Source organism: Herpailurus yagouaroundi, unplaced genomic scaffold (assembly GCF_014898765.1).
Source record: "Herpailurus yagouaroundi ecotype Mexico unplaced genomic scaffold, PumYag 28, whole genome shotgun sequence".
Taxonomy (NCBI): domain Eukaryota; kingdom Metazoa; phylum Chordata; class Mammalia; order Carnivora; family Felidae; genus Herpailurus; species Herpailurus yagouaroundi.
In genome coordinates this window covers 72,482,566-72,505,158 of record NW_024412376.1, presented here as the reverse complement: position 1 = coordinate 72,505,158, position 22,593 = coordinate 72,482,566, and the positions used below count along the sequence as shown (strand labels likewise).

The window sequence follows — 22,593 nt, the reverse complement described above, 5'->3', positions numbered from 1 at the left end:
AGAGAATGAACAAATTACAGTTTAATAATTTTCAAGTAGGGATACAGGAAAATAGTACTAAATACCACAGTACATCATAGCCCCTTTTGTCAAGTAATCATTAGGAGGGAGCCAAGAAAGCACTAGTCAGTGGCATAGAAGACCAAAAATGGGCAAAGTCCTGGAAATCTGAGCAGATGGAGGAAGGATCTGTCTCTCGGTGTTTTCTCTCTCTCCTCTGTCTTCCCTACCGTCTCCAGATGAAGTTTCAAGGCTGGGGCAGTCCTCGTCTCTCGTTGGTATTCACCTTCCTCTATGTTGATAGAATAAGATTCCCGTTTTTAAAGATCTATGTCTCATGGAAAAGTTTTCCTAGAACATTTCCCAGAACAGGATGCAACTCTAAGGATTAAGCTGACAGCTGAGGTGTTTTCAGAAAATCAAAAGCTATTTTTCCTAGCCTGTCAAAAAGTACCTATGGAATCCCTGTTTCGGGATGTGCCAAGCGCTTTCAAATCAGTGCACCTTAAACAAACATGAATGGTTGTATGGTTGCTTTTGGAGAGAATCTTATTAAAGCATGGTTTTATTTCTTTGAAATAGTTCTGAAAGTTTTAAAAAATATTCTTTGTTCCAAAATACTTTAAAACATTTCATGACTTACGTCAGATGGGAGAGGCCATGTTTAAAAGAGAGAGGTGGAAGGATGGCTGCAGATGTTAAACTAATAGCTCAGTCTAGAAGTATCCAGAGGTAGCACAGTGAAGTATTTTCGTGTCACAGTGATCACTCCCACCCCAAAGGTGGTGGCTGCCTTGTAGTGAAGAAAGTATAATTCTCTCTTGTCTGCTTTCCTCCAGGACGACAATGAGTAAAGCCAGTACACAGAAGAGGGCTGTGGTGAAGGACCAGCATGGAAAACACATTTACTTGGAGCACCTGGAGGATGTACCAGAAGCACTAGACCAAGATGACCTCCAGCGCGACCTCCAGCAACTCCTTCGGCATTTCTGCAAGGAGGACTCGAAGCAAGAGGCCAAATGAGGGGCTGCCCTGTCCTCACACCAGAAACTACACATCCACTCGATATGCAACTTCCCGTTTCACTAGCAGAGCGACCTAATGGGATACCCTGACACTTCCACTTTTAGCAAAAACACTGCATTTTGTTTTAGTTTTTCCCCATCCTCTTTAACTGTAAGCTAATTTGTGACCAAAGATAGCATCCTTCAGTCTGGATGCTGTATCCACTACTTTGTTGTGTCTGTGCTAAACTGGAAACTGGCCACCTCTGTCGTTCTTTGCTTCTGCACAAGCTCCATGAAAATCCATCGATCAGAAGAACTTCACCTACAGACCTCTTCAAGTGTTGATATATAGGAATCCTTCCAAGGGATATCCTTGTACAATGTATATAGCTAAAATGCTCAGATGAACAACATATTAAAATTAAAACCACTGCCTATCATAACTACACTGGGCATCATGGAAATAAAAGGCCTCTAGAAATTGCTGAACAATGATTAATTAAGATATTGCTAACACAATCGAATGATAATACAGTTCTACTGCAAAAGAAGCACTTCAGACCTACCATGTCCTTAGACCTTCCAGAGTAGCCATTGCTCCTAGTTAAAGATGGGTTAATGACCTCAAGGAACTATCCTAACTAAGCACTTATTGCTGGTGCTGGCCAGCCTTGATGTAGGATTCTCCAACAGCCACTCTGAGGGAGGGGAGAAGGGGAGCAGAAGGCAAAAGGAGTGAAACAATGAGGTATTCAGCTGCTAGCAGCTCCATGCTGTGGCGTTCTAGCATCTTCAGGTCTTTTGGATTTTGGACACATTGGCAGGGTATTTTAAAAGCTATAACTACTGTACTTTTCCAGTTTTCATTGCTGCTTTAGCAAACCACGCTGTCTTATTGGTGGTACTTTCTTCTGGCCACTGCACTGTAGATAATTCATTGGAAACAAGATTTACCCACTACGCAAAAGGTTAAACTCCTTCACCATGCTGGAGTGTTTTTTCCCCCCTCTCCGGGTTTATATCTTCTCTAATACCTGCATGTAGCATTTAAAAATCAAAACCACAGACAAAACTTCTCTTCTAATCACACTGATGGTTTTCATTCTTCTGACCCTGAGCAAGCACTTTTCACTTTTCAGCTAGGTCTGTTTTTCAGCTTGCAGACAAGGTTGAGAAATCCTTACAAATTGGGTTTTGGTTAAAATTTTTGATTTATTTATTTATTTGAAATCCAAACTCCCTTGGAAACTCTTAAGTGCATTTGTGCACTTTTTTGTTTGTTTCAAAGAAGGAACTTTAATCATCTGAGTGATTTCCATGTCCTAATTCCTTATTCCTCTAGTGGTTGAAGCTGTGTAGCATTTTAACATATATATATATTCACAAATATATTCATATAAACAGTATACATTTTGAATCAGTTATTTGTTAAAGAAAAGTATATTCGATGAAGATGAAATTAAAAAAAAAAAAGAGTCTATCCTCCAGGGATTGAACATTTTCCAATTCTATCTGGTCTTTTCCTGTTGTGCAAAAATGACTCATTGCTCCGAATGTCAAAAACAAAAGTGACAAACAATGGCACTTCATCATTTCAAGTAGTGTTGCCAAGGGCGCAAATTTCCTGGGAGGGAGATTTCCCATAAGCCAAATCTCTTAAGCCTCAAATGCTAGCACTTTTTGGCAGTTGGATAGGAAATAAAGCTTTTTTGGCAGCCAAAATGAGAGAGGCTGATGGTGAAACTTTTTGAGACACACCATGGCCTTCTTGTCAGAACCTTCACTGGAGCTCAAGAAAAGCATTTCTGTTGTGTTATTTGCAGTGCAGATGATGTCTGTGTAACAACATAATGGTTATTCACCTTTTTTTGGTTTTGATTTTTGCTGTGTAATCAAAAAACTTGAATACTGTGAGAAGAAGTGAATTTTCAGTTGATGAATCAGCATCTTGTTCCCATGGTGATAACACTAATTGAATATATCTATGAGGGCATGTATTAGTTAATGGAAAAAAAAATACAACACTAACAATACATAGCTGCAAATGTGTACAATGGCTGATTTAATTAAATAAAATGTACAAGTGTTAAATGTGGCAACAGTGATTTATTCTTCTTTATCACTTAATCTGTGATTTCAGGAGCTAAGACATTATTAAAGAGATGTGATACATTTAAAGCCAAAAAAGACACAAATTGCCCTTTTCCTTGTAGTTTTTATTTAGTAGCTGAAGATGCTACATGCCCAACACTGTGTTAAACACGGAGATGAGCAGAAAGATTTTGTCCTTGCTCTCAAAGAAATTTGTATTGTGTTTGTTATGCAAAAGGAGAAAAAGAGGGGCGCCTGGGTGGCTCAGTCGGTTAAGCGTCCGGCTTCAGCTCAGGCCAGGATCTCGAGGTCCGTGAGTTCGAGCCCCGCGTCGGGCTCTGGGCTGATGGCTCAGAGCCTGGAGCCTGCTTCCGATTCTGGGTCTCCCTCTCTCTCTGCCCCTCCCCTGTTCGTGCTCTGTCTCTGTCTCAAAAATAAATAAACGTTAAAAAAATTAAAAAAAAAAAAAGGAGAAAAAGATTTATATTTAGTTTGGGATCATTACTAAATAAATAGGAATTTGGGGGCTTGGGGAAAATGAGGGGAGTGTAACCAGGGATTGGTAGGGCAGCGAGGCCCACTGGGCATGACTCTTCCATTTTAGTTTTCTCTTACAAGGCAGTGGGGTGCTCTGGAAACACCCTTTTTTGGGAACAGCATTTTGCTGGGGTGCGTGGGGGTGTTATTTATCTCCTAGCCTGAGAATTAAACACTAAATGGATACATCAATATAAACAGCAAAAGGGCAGAAACATACAAGACTGAAATCAGTTGTATTTGGAGAGTTTTTTTGTTTTTGTTTTTTGAAAAATCTCTTTAGTGCCGCTAGACTATTTTTTACTGTAAAAAACGTACAAAAAGACATGGTTAGGAAATCGAGTAGGTTTTACTGAAGTTTTAACTAGTATAAGCTGTAAAGCTCGCTGGATCTGGCTCATATGCCTAGTTGATTTACAAGATCTCCCGAAATTAAAATACCAAGTATGCTTGAAATTAAAAAATAATAAAAATAGAGTCAAGGTTAAAAAAAATTCCCAAAGTAGGATTGTCTGTGTGACCATCCTCTTCCTCTCATTTTTCTCATGGGCTGTGTTTTCTACTGACGGGAACTCATGGCTTCCAGTGGCTTGAGTTTGATTAAGGAGATTAAAGCATCAGGGAATGAATATTCAATGTCTTCTCACGTTTCATTAATTGGTGTACAAACTCCATTAGAACAATGAACAGTGGTTCATATGTCCTTTTACAGAAACATATTTAAAATGTAAGGTAGGGTGAACCCCACCCCTCCACCTCCCGACTGAGGGAAGATTATGCACATTTCATAAATGACTTGAATTAGTTACAAAGAAGAGACAATTGCATATACACACACTGAAACGGGCACGAACAGCATTTGAACTTAGGTGGCTAGTGATGGAATTCAATATATTTCAGCATGGAGGGTCTGGTCTGGGTGTAGGCAAGTAGAGAAGCACATGAAAAGAACAGATAAAGAGAAGCCAACCAAATATTTAATGAAAAACAAAATCACTACAAGGTTTTCTTGAAGAATGGAAAAAAAGATGGTCAGCTTGCTTTCATTATTCCATAAGAAAAGAATTGCTTAAATGTCTTGGTCTTCTGTTGCCACTCGCTGCTTAGAAACTACATTCTCCTTCAGTTAAGGTCTGATTTCTGTTTCTGATCTAATTAAAGCTAGAATTACAGTCTTAGAATGAACCACCCACGTAAATGTGTAATACAACTTTTGTTTCACTATAATAGTGGAACATTTAAGAAAATCTTTTAAGTATCTTGAGAAAAACCTTTATTCCTAACTCCTACAGACAAATTATTCTTTTTTGGTTAGACTCCCTGGGAAAAACAAAAGAACTCTCTCACTTTAAATTAGCTCCACAGAATGGAATCGATGACACATATGAATAGCCTGTGGGTGGAGGGTAGACAGGGACATTTAAAAGGGCTATTTGTAGTACGCTACCAGATATCTTCAATCACTGGAAGTGTTCATTTGATGAGTCCTTGAAGTGTTTCTTTGAGGCAAAATGGTTCAACAGGTAATCTTGGACTAAGATTGGACTGCTATGTCAGGACTTATGTGACTTTGTGCAAGTTTACCCTCTGGAATCCTCATTAGTAAAATAAGACAAAATGCCTTAGAACCCTCTCGCCATACCAGGTGCAGGCAGCGCATCAAGTCCTGTCCCATTTATCAACCCTTTAATTTGGAAGTGCCACACTGGCCTGTGTGTCCTTGGAGCTCATTAGATATGGACCCATATTTGTGACCTTCCATCTCTCTGGGAAGAGAGGGCCTCAGGGTAGGAGTTGAAGGCTGTCACCCCTCTAGATTAGAAAGTAGAGTTAACCGCTTCCTCTTAGGCACTCACAAGATTTTTTTTTATGTCAGTTACACCCTTCAATTCACTTCCTTTTCTGAGGAAGGATTCTTCAGGATCTCTTTTTTCTTAGTAGGTCTTCATAACTCAATTCTGGTTTCCATTCCTTCTTCAAACTTCCTGCACATATTCTATTTTTGGGTTTTCACTTTTTCTTTACCCTTAAAACTGCTGAATTAGGTAAAACTACCCAAACTCCCCTATTGAATATTCTCTGCTGGCAACCGGTCTAGCATAGCTGCTGCATGTGCTGGCAGGGCCCTGGGTTGTCCTGGAGGTGGGGATGAACGCAACAGCTGCCTTTGTGGGTGTGCAGAAACAACTGAATTACCGTGTTGCGTGACATCCACACCGTGCCAGTTTTTCCTGGGTGTTGATCAGAACTCAGATCTCATCTAGGCCATGAGATGGAATTTTCATGGCATTAGTATAGCAGCAACTTCTGGGTAAGTTGGACCTCGTGTGAATTTTTCAAGCGACTCACTAATATGTGATACCTTAAACACCTCTCCAACCACACTGTCTCACCCTGAAGAATCAGAGGGATAATGTAGCGAGTCTTTGTTCTCATAATCCAGTTACTGTTCCGACCGGTATGTTAGTTTCATAGGGCTACCATAACAAAATACCCAAGGATGGTATTTATTTCCTCACAGTTCTGGAGCCCAGAAACCTGAGATCAAGGCCCTTCAGCAGACTGGTCCCTATTGAGGCCTTTCTCTTGGGCTTATAGATGGCCACTTTCTTGCAATGTCCTCAAGTAGTCTGTGGTCTTTCTTCTTTGTAAGGGCATTCCTGGTGTTCCTTGTATATCCAAATTTCGTCTTCTTATCAGAACATCAGTCAGATGTAATTAAGGCCCACTCAAATGGTCTCATTTTAACCTAATCATCTCTCTAAATGTCTATTTCCAAATACAGTCACAATCTGAGGTACTACACCCAAGTGCTTCAACACAAGAATTTGGGGGAGAACACAATCTAACCCATAACAATTGGGTTTAGTCCAAGAAACAAAGCCCATGAGATATTTTAAGCAGGAAAGGATTTAATGAAGAGAACTAGAAACTTATATAAATGTTGGAAGAGCCAAACAAGTGAAGCCAGGGAAGGAAGCTGCTGCTGTCTGGAAGAAACCCATAATGCAGAAATCAGAAGTCCAAGCTGCCACTGATGGATCTGGCTTCATGTAGCAATGAAGTTGATGCTTCTTAGGAGAGTGCCCGGACATAGCTGCACAAAACACTTCATCTGTCTTCTGCTAAAGTCCTGCAGTCTTGTACTCTCCCCAGCTGCCCTGAACAAATCATTGTTTTCCTTCTCTTTCCTGTTTGGACTTTGGGCAAACACTTACCTTTGGCAGAATCCAACACGTAACCCCACTGCAAAGGGATTCCGGGGAATACGGTTCTGAGGATCTTCCCTCGGCCTACAGCGAAGAATGTAGAATAGGGTGGAAATGACACTGAGTTGGCAACCATTAGCCATAGAAGCTAAGCCACAGAATAGTTTTCATCCATCCACTAACTCGTGTATTCAAGATCTACTATATTCCAGGTATTGTGCTAAGTGCTCAGGTAGATTGAGGTCAAGACGTTCATGATTTTTACTAGTGCCAGTCACCATTGAAAGTGCCCTGGAGGTTTTTTTAGTTTCTACCACAAGCCTATTAAGTAAATACCGATGAGGAAACTGAGGAGCAAAAAGGTTGAGTATCTTACCCAAGATAATGCAACCACAAAACAACAAATCTGGGATAAGAACCCAAGCAAATGGCTCCAACAGTAAAGCACGCTCCATCTTTGAAAGACAGTCCTTACCCCTTGAATTTATAAGCTTGCAGTATCGATATATGGAGTCAATAAGTTCACAAATAATTAAACATTAATTTGCTTTGAGACAAAGACCTTTTATACAAAGAAACAAGCCCTGTTCAGTACCATTCTCATTTCTATTCTTCTACAAAATTCCTTTCTTTTTTCACAAACCTACTTTACCTTCCTCATGTACCTCATGCTCAGCAGATGACCTTGATTCTGTTTAATAAGAAAGTAGGTGTCAATGGGTATAATTATTTCAATGCTGTATGGGTCAGGGTTCTCCAGAGAAATAGAAATAATAGGATGTATGTATAGATAAAGAGAGATGTATTGTAAGGAATTGGCTCATGTGATTATAGAGACTGAGAAGTCCCAAGAGCTACAGTCAGCAAGCTGAGACCCAGGAGAGCCAATGGCGCAGTTCTAGTCCAAAAACTGGCAGACCCAGACCTCAAAGTCCATGTTTCAGTTTGAGTTGGAAGGCAGGGAAGGGCTGAAATCCCAAGTCAAGGCAGTCAGGCAGGAAGCAGCGTTCCTTCTCATATAAGGGAGGGTCAACTTTTATGTACTATTCAGGCCTTCAATTGCTTAGATGGATTCGACCAACCTTAGGGCAATTTGCTTTACTCAGCCTACCAATTCAAATGTTAATTTCACCCAGAAACACCCTCAGAATCCTATTCAGAATAACGTTTGACCAAATAAATATCTGCCACCTGTGGCCCAGACAAGTTGATGCATTAATCATCGCAAATGTTCTCCCTATTCCTACCTCCAAAATTATGTTTATCTACCTCCACCCTCGCACAAAATCCAACTAAATTTTACAGATCTTACTGGCTTTATTCAGAGATTCATGAGTTGGGCAGCATCCCATCTAGCAGATAGAAAGGAGCTCCAAGGAGCTGTACATCCTGCACCAAATGAAACACTCTTACAGGCAGATGGGAGCAGGAATAAGGAAGTTATACTAGGCAAAAGTGGGTTAGTTATTACAGTTCCTTTCCTTTGGGGGATGGCTGGGGTCTGTCAGGCAGACTACCTCACTAGAGCTGATCAGAAGATTCTTGACTGACTGGTTTAAGATTCCATTTCTGGAAAAGCTGAAACTAATTAAGCCTTGATTTCGTGATGTGGGGCTTAGCATTAGTGACTCCACTTTGCACCTGTGTTCTAGTTTTTAACACATTCTTGGTTCTCGTGGATGTTCTCTACAGCTTTCTCTCCCAGCCGAGGCATACGTTCAGATTTCTCCTGGTTACAGAGAAAAAAAAAATTATCCTTCAATCCTGGCTTTGCATCTAACTAATGCTCACTCTCTTGCTCTCTTTCCCTCTCTCTTTTATTCTCTCTCACTCTTTTTCTCTCTTTTTTTCCCCTCCTACATATGCTTCCCCAGTTTCTTATTTCTCAATCCTCCTTCAGTCTGTCTTCAAAGAATCTAAAAACTTAATGTATTAGAAACTATGGCTTAGCACCTGTTTATGGGTAAGCACCTAAGCCAGGCTTGGGACCTGGCTTAGCAGAGGTCCTAGGAAAACCAAAACCTTAAATGGGAGAGTCATAATTAGTATGTCCACATGGCCAGACAGGAAAATAATGCATGAATTATCTTGGCATGGGAAATAAGAATTAGTGGGGCCCCGTGGCAAACTTAAGAGAGCATGCCGCATGTTATATACATATTGAAATAAATATAAACCATCAATAATTAATGTATTATTTAGAATAGAAAAATAGTAAAAATACAAAATATATCTGAGAGCTCTCTTTTGGAATAATACAGATGGTCACCACTGACATAAGCAAGAGGTAAAGAAGCAGAAATGTGAAATGTTAAAAAAGAGAATTGGGGAGTGTGATACTGTGACTTATAATAAATATATATTTTGTTTTCATTCATTTCTGGCACAAAACTAAAACCCTTGGAAGTTCCTGAGCAATAAGGGCATCTTTTGTTACAGTATTTACTCTCATGTCTTCAGTTTCTGAAATGGTTCTAGAGGCACAAGGTGAAACATGTGTCTTGTTATTCTTAACAAGCCTCTTTCCACCGCACCTGAGTCTCTGTTAATGAGGTGACTTCTGGAACGCACCTAGGAATGGGAGCTGCTTGCCAGGGAAAGGACCTGAACAGAGGCAAGGAACTTTTAGTCCCACCCTCTGATTTCCAGGGAGGGGAGAAAGGTCTAGATAGTCAATTAATCACCAATTTCATCAATCATGTCTGTGTAACAAAGCCCCCATAAAAACTCGAAAAGGAGGGGCTTTGGAGAACTTCCAGATTGGTTAACACGTAAAGATTTTGGGAGGGTGGTGCACCTGGAGAGGGCTTGGAAGTTCTACACGGCTCTTCCCACACCTCACCCTGTGCACCTCTTCTGTCTGGGTGTTCTTAAATTATACCCTTTTGTAATAAACCAGTAATCTAGTAAGGAAAATGTTTATCTGAGTTCTGTGAGCTGCTCTAGCAAGTTGATCAAACCGAAGGAGTTTGTTGGAATCTCCAATCTATAGCTAGTTGGTCAAAGCACAGGTAAATTATTAATTATAAATTATTAAGCCATATTAATGGGCTTTTGACTGGTGTTCGGGGTGGGGGGTCCTGTAGGACTGAGCCCTTAACCTGCGGGATCTTAAGCTATCTCCAGGTTGATGGTGTCAGGTTGATAGTCTCAGATTCCCAGTTTGTGTCAGAGAATTGTTTGTTGGTATGGGAGACCCTCCCTCCACCCCCCACCCCCCCCACTCTCTGGAATTAGAAGCAGAAACCCTTTAGGGAGATAATCAGAGAGGAAATAGATACAACAAAATGTTCCATAATTTTATGTAAGCAAGTGTAGAAAACTGAATTTTGTTCTGATTTTGTTTAAACAGAAATTACTAAAATTTACCACAGAAGAGATAGCAAAAGTAAACCCCAAGGTGGTGGTATTTTTCTGTGTCTGCTTGACTAGGCTGAGGAATGCCTAGAAAGCTGGCACATTATTTCTGGGTGTGTCTGTTTGCTGTTTCCAGAAGGATTCACATTTCAGTGGGTAGAGTGATGAAAACCCACCCTCAACAGTACAGGTGGGCATCATCTAATGCACAGAGGGCCTGAATAGAAAATTCAGAGGAAGGGTGAATTTGCTTTAGTTGGGACATGTATATTCTGCCCTTGGACACCAGCGCTCCTGATTCTTAGGTCATGGAACTTGTATTAAGCTTTCAACAGATAATTCCATTACCATTAAACTGACACAGGGCCCTATGAGAAAAAAAAGTTCCCAATCATTTTAACAAAACGAACCCCCAAAACATCAAAAATAACAAAAACTCGGATAAATTCATTAAGAAATAGCTATACAAAAAGTCGCAAATAAAATAAATGTAATCTGGCTAATATTTTGAAAATTAAACCAACCAAGTGGCTTCATTCCACGTCCAAAACTGGTTTTTTTACTGATAGCTGTTAGTATAAGTACCCTCATTGAAAGGCTAAAGGAGAAAAAGTATAATGATTCCCATAGATGGCCAAGAGACATTTGGTAAGATGTAGCATTGGGTTCTTGATTTTTCTATTAAGAAAATCAAAAGAGAGATACGCTGCCTTAAAATGATCAAAGGTTTTATGTGTATGTATAAACAGCACTTCTCTAACAAATGTTTAAATAAATTTAAGTGAACAGCATCTAAGTTATGCTCGGTTTAGCACAGCTTTTGCAATAATTTGCCATAATAGAGAATACCTTATCTCTGACAGTACACACTACTGGCTCGTTCCTTGTAAGGTGATATCAGTCATGGAAAGTTTATGAATCCTGTCCTGTAAAGGGTTCCAAATTAATACATTCATTGAGTTATTTTTTTTAAAGTTTAAAGCAAGAGAAAAGAATGTGCCACAAATAGAGGATTCTTTTATTTATCACATAAATCAGTTAGAAAGAATTTACACTTAAGGTGTAGTTCACTAATGAATTTGCAATTTTAGCCAAAATTTGTGCTTATAGGAAATAATTTTTATTCCATGCTTTTTTGCATTTTGTTTTAAAAATGAATGTTTAAAAAATGGATTGAAACACTGAAGAGGGGACATGTGGTCCTCATGACTAAGTTCATCTTAATGATGAACACTGGGAACATTCTTATTTTAAAACTGTGAACAAAACAAAAAAGTTTAATATTTCCATAATTATCCAGAATGGACCAGGAGGTATTAATCAATGCAAATTTACAAAAAAACAAAAACAAAAACAAAACAACAACAAAGAAATAAAGCTTAACAATGGGAAAACAAGAGGCAAATATTATCAATATAGGCAGATGATAGGTTTGTGAACCGGAGAAACCAAACAATCAAACCAAAAGAAAAATTAATCAACAATTTTGTCATTATTTTCAAAGTTAACAGAAAATCTGTAACTTTCTTTAACATAGAAAATTTCCAAATTAAAAATAAAAATGGAAGAAACAGTCATATAATTTACCATAACAGTAAAAAGATTAAATGTCTAGTTATAAATTTAACAAGAAATGTACAGGATCTATTAAAAAAATGTTAAAAGGTTTTACTTAAGTTATTGGAGGAGCATACACATACATAATTATAGAATATGAAGATGTCAATTCTCCATTAATTTATTTCCTCATAGGATCATAATAAAATTGCTTGTGAGATTTTAACTTGACTTTACGTGAAAAAAAAATAAGCATGTGAAGTTAATCAAGATTCTAGGATTTTAAAAAGGAATGTATGTACCAAATTAGCCCTACTAGATATTAAAATGTTTAAGCTACCGTTTCTAAAGCAGTTCAGTATTAGTGTCGTCATGTAACATAATTGACATGAGTTCTCTCCTTTGTGAATCACAGATAGAAACTAACCCAAGTGAGTTGTTGCACAAAGGAAACTTTGCAGCAAATAAGGAGAACATACGGAACAGTGTAAAAGGCTGAGAGAGTCAGTGGGTACCTTTTGCTTAGGGTTAGGTTGAATATTTAGAGAAACCTTGTCATCATATGCAGAGGCAGGCACAAGGTTGCACATGTGCCTTAAAGAGACATGTCTATCCGTACATTGTATGTTATATACGTGAGGCTTATCCTTCTCCTTGGGTGGAGATTTTAGTATTATAAAATGATGTAAGGGTAATTGTTGGTCATTCTAGTGGTCACTCCATGCTCCATCTGTGTAGGTGTGAGTTGGGGTTTAGTTCAAACTGGTCTGAGTGGTCTGGAACCCTGGAACACTGGAACCCTCCTTCTAGGCATGCAGTCATTATTGTTTGAGAGGTAGTTGGTTTCCATCTGGGATATTGTGCCCATCCTGTGGGGTCTTTTGCCTGGGTTAAGAGATAATCTGGAAAGTAGAGTTTCAGGGAAAATGTGGGACAAAGGTCAGTGGGTACAAGCAAATGAATAGTAAAAGATCAGGTCTTGGGGTCTAGGTGGTGACAAAAGCAATGAAATAGAGGGGCACCTGGGTGGCTCAGTAAGTTAAGCATCCAACTGTTGGCTTCAGCCTAGCTCATGATCTCCTGGTTCCTGGGATTGAGCCCCTGTCAGTCTCTGTCCTGAAAGTGAGGAGCCTAGTTAGGATTCTGTCTCCCTCTCTGCCCCTCCCCCATTCACACTCCTACTCCCTCTCTCAAAATAAATAGGTGGACAAAAAAAAAAAAAAAAAAGCAAGGAAATAGAATGGAGAATCCAGAAAGAGAAATTGATCCAAACTAAAAAGAAATTTGCCATATGATAAATGTAGTCTTTTAAATCAACCAGAAAATAGTCGACCATTCTATATAGTGTTAGGTCAAATGACTAGTTATTTTGGAGAGGAAATAATGCTAAACCTGTATGCGTTTCTTTCATTAAAACAAATGATAGTTCAATTATTACATATAATTTTTTTTTTAGGTAGAAATTACAAAGAGAGCAAAGGCAAATTGTTTTAGCACTTTCGATGGGGAAGATCTTTGTAGACAAACAAAAACAGAAGCCTGGGTGAGGAAAAAAACCCACAAATTTGACTATATAAGTATTTAACATTTCCATGAGGAAAAGATATAAGTAAAATTGAGAGATAAATGGAAAAGTATAATTCACTAATTATATGAAGAGATTGCATGCGTATGTAAATGACTAATATACAAACAGAAAAGACTATTCATACAGCACTGGCAGAAATTTGAATGACTTGTTTACCTGGGAAAATAGCCCAGTACCACCTGTATTTAGACATCATAAACTAAAACACCAACATGATATTTTTAAACTTATCAATTTGGGAACAATTACCATTTCATAAGCCCAAGGATGGGAAAATGGGTCATGTATGCCAGTGGGAATGAAAATGTCTTTCAGAATTAAATATGTTCAAGTTCTTTGACTCCACAGTTCTACTTTAAAGGATTTATTGATAGTCTCCATGTGGATGGAAAATATTTTATCTTTTTAAAATAATAGGTAAAAAACAATGGAGACAAATTTTATATCCATAATAAGATGCATGAATGGGAGTAGTATGTAGCTGTTGTCTTCAAGTATGTCTATGGGAATAAGCCTGAATAGGTAAGGTCCAAAAGAGGGGGCATAATATGCCTACCTCTATTTAAAAATTTATATGTGTTGGTGTAAATGTGTAACAGTTGTTCTCCAAGTCTGCAGGTAAGGGAGACTAACTTGGTACTATGTAGCCTCTGGCTGTGTTTAATTTCACTCTTTTTTTTTTTTTTTTAAAGTACATGCTACTTGAAAGAAAGGGGTGAGGGTGCCGTTATTATATAGATGATTAAGTCCAAGTAAAAATAGATACTGGTAATGAGCTGTTGTTAAAAAAAAAAAAAAAGCAACCAACACTTTAATTTCAAACAAATTGAGAGGTGCATTAAACAGAGAAATTTAGAGGCACCTGAGCGGCTCAGGTTGAGCCTCCGACTTCAGCTCAGGTCATTATCTTGCTGTTAGTGAGTTCGAGCCCCACGTCGGTCTATGCTGACAGCTCAGAGCCTGGAGCCTGCTTCGGATTCTGTGTTTTCCTCTCTCTCTGTCCACCCCCCACCCCCTTTTCTCTCTCTCTCTCTCTCTCTCTCTCTCTCTCTCAGAAATAATAAATGAATAAACTTTATTTAAAAAAACAAATGTAAATACTCAAAGCACAGGAAAATCCTTTGTATTATTTGTATAAAAACAATTTAAGCTACTTGTAAATATAAATAATGAAGACATCCAGTAGTTTTAATTTTCGCTTTCAATATAGAGACAATATATAGGAGGCTTTGTTACATGCCTGGTGAGCCCTCTGTTAGTGTCATTTCCATTACTGTACATAAGGAAATTTCCCCAGTCTGCCATGAGAGGGCAGCAGACGATCAGTCATTTGCCCAACAGCTCCAGGTCCTGGCTGCCCCATTAGAATGGCAATCTCTCAGCTCAGGAGGTTTGTGACTGAAAAAGTTGCTGAACTTTCTCTTAAATCTCAATTTTACTAGCAAAATGTAAAGGGGTTGTGATGACCCTAAGACCTTTGCCAGCGGTATCAGGCTGTGATTTAACTCACAGTTAGATTCACATAGTGACTATAGTGACTGCTGTTAAGATAAAATGTAACCATGTTAAAGTGTAACCATTAAACAAAAACTATTTCAGCTCCAATCTGTTTAGATACTTTTCTATTTTTTTAAAAAAATAGCTAACAGTTTTTGAGAGCTTCTTATGATCCAGATACTGTTCTAGTGCTTTGCTTGTCTTGTTATTTATATAACACTCCTGTTGAGGTAAATGTAGTTATTATAGTTATTATTCCCATTTTACAGATGAGGAAGGTGAGGACAGAGCGGTAAAGTAACTTGCCCGCAGCTAGGAATGGTAGGGCCAGACTCAGAGCTCTGACATCCGAGGCTAAGTTTACAACTGCTCCATCATGCAATGAAACTACCAGTGCAATGAAAGGCAACCCAAATGTCTAATAAAATCAATAATTGCATCTGGCAATGCATAGCTTTGTCCTTATAGAAAATGACTTTCTTGGGAGCTTTTCAGGGCATATAAATCATGCAATTGTACCCTATACCTTGTACTTAAGCAAAATTTTGTTACCATAAAAACACTGTAATCTGTCCATTGCAATGACTGTTGATCTCTGAGCTAATCTCTCTGCTACCGCAACTCCACAGCTGCTGGCAACATTCCCCCACAGCTTTGCTGTGAGCCCCACTGCAGTTCACACAAGCTTTTCACTGAATGGCTCTCCCCCATCCCTGTGGGCCATGCTTCTAAACCATGACTCAAGCGTGGTCTCCCTGTAAAGCTTTCCCTATGTGGCGGTCTAAGGTGCACTTTTTACATATCTCTACTTTAGCAACAATCTTAGTGTACTATATTTGTTTATTTTGTTGTTTTTTTCCCAGCTAGATGTAAACTCTTAGATACTTTATCTCTTTTCCTCTTTGTAACCTAAAGTTTAACATAGTACCTGGAATATAGTAGATAATAATTATTCTTTGAAGGAATAAATGAATGAATGAATGTAGGTTTTTCAAACGTTTGCTTTGAGGTCTTTGAACCAATCTGCCTTTTACATAGATTTTTTTTTTCCTGCCAGTGACCTAAATGATTTTGCATAACCTAAAAATAATTCTCTGACTTTATTTAATTGTTCAATAATTTGCAATGACAGTTCTTCTATTTTGCTTTATCTTTTAAAAGTCATTGTGCCCAGGTATCTTGGATGCTGAACACTTGCTTAATGATCTCTAGGTACAAGTTGGTATGCCCAATCATTATGAAGAATCAGCATTAGGTATCAGTTGTAGGGAGGCAGGGTTGCAAAAACCAGCAGCATGTGGGAGATTCCCGACATCTACTGGGGTGTGTAAACAACTGACTAGATAGCGGTAGCTTCTCACCAATTTTGGAATAAGCAATTTAAGTCAGAACCATGTAACTTCCATCTAGAAACACCTTATCTTGCTTAAGGGGTCACTGGATTCAAAACATTCTTGCTGATTGATGATTCTAAAACTAGATTGTTTTTCCTCACAGGTGCTGAGGATTCAGACCAGGGATTATGGCTGGCGGGTAATCATTTTTTACCTTTTGGATCAGCTCTGCTAGCTTTTGTTTGGTTTGAAACTGGTTTTCGTATGGGTGTCTACCCACGCTTTGGTACCTCAGGCAAAATGTCTTTCTAAAATGGGTGTCCTTCTGTTGACAAATATGTATGAAATCAACGCCCTCAAAGTACTTCAGCCTCTCATTGAACTGTGCTTTTGACAGCGTCCTATCTCATCTCAGTTCTATCTCTCTGAGACATGAAGTTCTTTCTCCTTGACTATAAATATGCTTAAACTTTTTCTGGCTAATTTAAAACAAACCTCACTAGAATCTGTTATGCCCCCAAAATACATTCCCTCTCAAGCACTCATGTTCTCTCTCTCTCTCTCTCTCTCTCTCTCCTTTCTTCCTTTCTTCTCAAACCAAAATGTTCACTAACATTCCTAGAAAGGTGGAGAAGAGCCTGGAGGAATGTATGAGCACAGCAGGGAAGAGGGAACGTGTAAAGCATATTCAGGGAGTGTGAAAAGACCAGTTTCCCTGACAGAGGAAGTTTGGGGGAATGATAAGTAAATCTGAAGAGATTTTTTTAAGTTAAATTACAGAAAGTCTTGAATGCCAAGCTGTGAAGTTTGGATGTTATGTGGTTGGCCGTGTACAACTATAGCAGATACTCGGTCAGTAAAGTGCTAGGTAGAATAAGTTTAGGGACACAGACAAGAGACAGAGAAAGCTGCCATGTCTGGGGCGCCTGGGTGGCGCAGTCGGTTAAGCGTCCGACTTCAGCTCAGGTCACGATCTCAAGGCCCGTGAGTTCCAGCCCCGCGTGGGGCTCTGGGCTGATGGCTCAGAGCCTGGAGCCTGCTTCAGATTCCGTGTCTCCCTCTCTCTCTGCCCCTCCCCCGTTCATGCTCTGTCTCTCTCTGTCCCCCAAAAAAAAGTTGAAAAAAAAAAGAAAGCTGCCATGTGGTCTAGGAATGAGGCCCTAATGCATGCTGGAAAGAAAATAAAACCCTGATGATGTTATCAGGATTAAACTTTTTGAAAATTGAGTTACTGGAAATAAAATATAGTTTGCCAAGATCAGGGTTTTGTTAAAATAAAGCTGTAGCTGGTATTCAAAAATGTGTTTATACATGTGTTTATAAATATGTTTACACAAAAATGTGTTTACACATAGTTGAAAATTTTAAAGGAGTATTACTAGTATGTGGAGTAAAATGTTATTTTGCAAAGAAGAAATGCACATACAAACACATATATGCATAACTAATGTTTTTAAAAAAAAAAAACCTAAGAGGAATTAAAAGGAACAGGTTTGTCTTCCATTCTGTGTGTGTGTGTGTGTGTGTGTGTGTCCCAAAATCCCAGCTACCAGTGGTCTGCACTGGGGACTACTTCTCTCTGCCATGTCCTCATAATGAATCCTCAGGCAACTCAAAGCCAGTCACGTTTTCTTGTCCACTTGGCTCTTGTGTAATCTCACCCTGTTAATCTCTAAAAATTCAGGCCATACCAGAGTAGACCTGTTTCTTCTCTTTGCTCTGCCATTACAGACCACAGATCACTCTAGACTTCCCAGTTCCATCTCCCAAATTCGGAGGACATATGCCTAGTTTTTGCAAGTGGCTTCCCTGAAGCTCCATATGCTTAGCTGGGGAGTGAAAGAGGAATTCACAGGACATCAGCAGTCTCTGTAAAGTACTCCACACCAACAGGCCTGGCTCTCTCCATACCTTTTTCCTGTTAGATTCTTGCAAAATAAGTGATGAGCTCAAGCTGCCAAACTGGTTTCACAAACTCATCCTGTCCTGTATGGAGGGATGGTCCAGCACCTATAGTCTTTGACCTTTGGGGCTCTGAAAGCTCTAAGGTCTGAGTCAGTAGGAAGATTATCATTTAGCATCTGACACATGCACACACTTTCACATGCTCACACATTCTCACACACACACTCACACACGTGCAGATAGGACTAGAGCAACAATAGTTATCTGAGTACAAGAATTAGCTCAATCTTTTTCTTTGTGTCTTTGTGTGTTTTCCAAGTTTTCTGCCTGGAAAACATATTACTTCTTCAAGTAACATAATAGCAAAGATTGTAAAATGAAAGAAATTATAAGCAAAATAAATTTTAAGTATTATTTGCTCCAGTTAGATAAAACTCACCAGAGAAAAAATATTTTCTCTGTAATATGTCTAATGACCCATTAGAATCCCTTCTATTTGTGATGCTTTACTGTCTTACTAATTACTTTCCAGAAATCCTTACTAATTTATGAATAAAATCATTGAAATATTTATATATTTTAAGTTGTTGTACCTTGAAAAGGAGACCCTAAAATTGTGCTGATTTCCTATTTCATTGAAAATTCAGTCTGGGGGTTTATAATGCATAGGAACTGTTGTGGCTCATAAATATTTATTTAGAAAATTTGATTAATGCTTGAATGTTCTTCCTTTCCTTTAGATAATTATAATATAAGCCCTGAATCACACATATAACGTCAACAAAACTTTGTCCCTACCCCATTTATCTCACCACAGACTGGAGATTCTGAACATACTTGCATTTGGGCCTTATGTATCCCAGCTGCCTTATCATCTCTAGAGAGGTTCACAGGTGACCCTGAATTTGATCAACAACAAACTCAGAAAATCATTCAAAAGGGATATTGGAATTTCCACTTTCAAAATGAGTTTTTGAAACTAGTTTTCATAAACCAAATCTGAAATATGTACAAGGAAGTTAATCTTCTTCCTTAATTATCTATTCCTCTGCTTGGAGTGAGGTCTGAGGTCAATGGTGAATCACATCCCTCCTCTGTGAATGCTTATCCAGATAGGGAAAGTTATAGGAGTAAATACCAATTTTATTTTGTTAAGTAAAAATAAAATAGGCTTAGGCATAGATTTAGAGCCCTAATTGGGCTTTCTCCTCTGACTTTCCCACCCAGTTCCAGGGTGGGTGAAAAGGCTTTGCCCTGATGACTTACTTTTCATGTGGTGGCATGGTATGTGTCCTGTAAGAAGATATGTGTTCTGCAGATGTCTGGACTGGCCCAAGCATGGTGAAAAGAAAAATAAAAGTTTTATTCTAAAATGGTTTATTCTTAGGCAATAGAGCTCCCCTCTTTAGCAATACAAGGAACAAAGCAATAAATGTCATGCTTATTATTGAACTTGTCTGAATGCTTTGTTCCCATTACTAAAAATGTAAAACTCTGTAGATGAAATGTGATTGGTGGATCACCTCCAGCAATGTCTTTGGTGGTTATTTTCATAGTGCTTCACTTAGGATTTCATATAGTTTCTTCTTTGGGATTAAATGAGTGGAGTTAGTGATCATCAAAATAAACATAATCATGAGTATTTAAAAAAAATTTTTTTAAATTTTTTTTTTCAACGTTTATTTATTTTTGGGACAGAGAGAGACAGAGCATGAACGGGGGAGGGGCAGAGAGAGAGGGAGACACAGAATCGGAAACAGGCTCCAGGCTCCGAGCCATCAGCCCAGAGCCTGACGCGGGGCTCGAACTCACGGACCGTGAGATCGTGACCTGGCTGAAGTCGGACGCTTAACCGACTGCGCCACCCAGGCGCCCCTAAAAAAAATTTTTAATGTATATTTATTTTTGAGAGAGACAGAGACAGAGTGTGAGCAGGGGAGGGGCAGAGAGAGAGGGAGACACAGAATCCAAAGCAGGCTCCAGGCTCTGAGCTGTCAGCATAGAGCCCGACGTGGGACTTGAACTCACAGACTATGAGATCATGACCTGAGGTCAGTTGCTCAACCTACTGAGCCACCCAGGCACCCTGATCATGAGTATTTTTAAAGAACTCAGGAGTGCCTGGCTGACTCAGTGGGTTAAGCATCTGAGTCTTGATTTCAGCTCAGATCATGATCTAACAATTGGTGAGTTTGAGCCTCACTTCTAACTCCTCACTGGCAGTGGGGAACCTGCTTAGGATTCTCTCTCTCTCTCTCTCTCTCTGCCCCTCCCCTGCTTGCACACACTCTCTCTCTCTCAAATAAATAAACTTAAAAAAAAAATAAAGAACTCTGTTCCAAGAAGAATGTTGTTTTTGTGTACTGGTTTGATATGACTTCAAGTGCACTTGTTTATGACTTAAGTGGAGTTGTTTTAATCCATTTGTTTATGAAAAATACCAAAAGAAAAAAAGGGTTTTTTTGATATAGGAAAGAAGTTCTGTCAGAATGTCATCATCTCATCTGTTCTCACTGATAAAAACACGGTAAACTCAGCAGGCTGAGGGTCCTGCTAGGGGCTTATGAAAACATATGAAGAAACCCCTAACTGTGGCAAGGGGACATCTGGATTATAAATACCGAGAGTCTGCAAGAACTGAGAGTGTTCAGTCTGGGCAAGGTGGCTCTTTGCTGATCTAAATAGCTCTCTGGAGATCTTGGGGCAATTGCTTCCTGCATGGTAAAGGCAACTGTTTTACCAGCTATAGCAAAAGCTGTACAGCACCCTCGAGAAGAAAATCCTCTTGTCCATCACAACCAGTGCCCTTGTTCCCTAGTAATGTGCTTTAGCAACAAGGGACACTTTTGCACTGGCAGCTGGACCTCAGCTCTCTGTTGGCTAAGGCCTCTCATCCGAGTACTCACCTGTATAAAGGTACACCTCAACTACATTTGGGCTGTATTCCTTTTATCTCTCCTAGCCTGGAATAACAGTGATCAATCCATTATTGGTTTGGATCAATGACAGACTTCTACTGTCATTTCTTTATTGGCTTATTAAGAGACATTATCCTATATGCTCTTGGCTGTGAAATTCACACAGCAAACCTGTGTTAAATAAATTGTTGGTGAACACAAACTCAGTCTCTGAGTATTAATTTTCCTCCCAAACAAAACATTTGCCTTCCTGTTTGGCCTAGGGATGAACGGAGTAAACAGATCATTATGGCATCATGTGCTTTCCTATCAGAGGAAGATCTGGTAACTGAGCATCCCTGAAATAACCTGTGAGTCCTGTAACAAATGGAAACTGATGAATAGAGGTCTTATTTGTTTCTGGCCTGGATTCCTCAACAGTGATCCAAGATTTTGTGCAGAGAACCAAGATTTGGTGTTGATCCAGGATTTTGTAATAGGAGCCAATTTGAATTAAGAGCATATTGCTCAGAAGAGGTCAAAGACCTCTCCCTGACAGGGGAGGAGGGATGGGAGCAGAGATGAGGAACAAAACTCCTCTACTCTCCTTCTCTCCAATGGTTCACATTTTCCTTCACCCTCAGCAGCTGCCTTAGTGGAGGTCAACCTTTTCTTCTGAACTTAAATCTCCCAGAATGTGGGGAGATATGTACATAAGGGTAAAGGTCTTCATATTAAAGGAAAAATAGGAAAGTGTATGCTCCCAGCAAATGTCTCCTGCCCAGACCACAGTAGACACTCAATCAATGCTGTTCTACTACATAGAAGAGGTTTCAAAATGACTATTTGCATCAGCAGAACAGGTCACATAATATTAGACTGAGCAGCAAAGCCAAAGGAGACTAATAAACCAACTCCTTTGGAAGCAGCATCAGCCATCACTCTATCCAGTGGGATGCTCCAGCCATGGTGACCTTGAATTCCAGATGTGAGCCCCACCTTGCTCTGTGGGGAGCCCAATCATAAGCGGCAGAGATCTGTTAACCCCTGGAGGTTACAGGGGTTTTTGGACGTGTGTACATTGGCTGGCACATGGTGGGTTCTCAGCAAATACAGAGGAACTTCTTTAAACATACCCCCAGAGGACAGCAGACACTTGTGTGACTGGTTTTTTGAGCTAGGCCGAGAGAGAAGTCATATATCCTATGAGCACACAGAAAGTAGGGTTTAGTCTACCAAGTCCACTATGTTGGTTGAAGCATGTAGTACACAAAGTTGTGAAGGATGCAAAGGTCACTCTCACCCACTCCGTCAGGATTCGGATCTCTTCCTTTTTTTTTTCCTTTTTTTTTAATGTTCATTTAGTTGTGAGGGAGAGAGAGAGGGAGAGAGAGAGAGAGACAGTGTGAGCAGGGGAGGGGCAGAGAGAGAGGAAGACACAGAATCTGAAGCAGGCTCCAGGCTTCTAGGCTCCTAGCACAGAGCCCCATGCAGGGCACAAACCCACCAACCGTGAGATCGTGACCTGAGCCAAAGTCGGATGCTTAACCGACTGAGCCACCCAGGCACCCCAGGGTTCTGATCTCTTCTTATATGTTCCTTTTTATAGGTCTT

General features: G+C 39.5%; 1 protein-coding gene across 25 annotated transcripts in view; it reads left to right on the top strand.

The window, feature by feature from the left end:
* Positions 1–3,103, top strand: part of ANK2 (ankyrin 2) — a 108,790-nt gene extending 105,687 nt beyond the window's left edge. For 20 of the 25 annotated variants that reach the window (XM_040475480.1, XM_040475465.1, XM_040475439.1 and 17 more), the window contains one exon: positions 840–3,103. In XM_040475480.1, coding sequence (XP_040331414.1) covers positions 840–1,023 — 184 coding nt within the window. In that variant the 3' untranslated portion in view covers positions 1,024–3,103. The remainder of the gene's footprint in view (positions 1–839) is intronic. The other 5 variants (XM_040475561.1, XM_040475547.1, XM_040475543.1 and 2 more) reach the window with 1 other exon arrangement.
* The last annotated feature ends 19,490 nt before the right edge of the window (positions 3,104–22,593 follow it).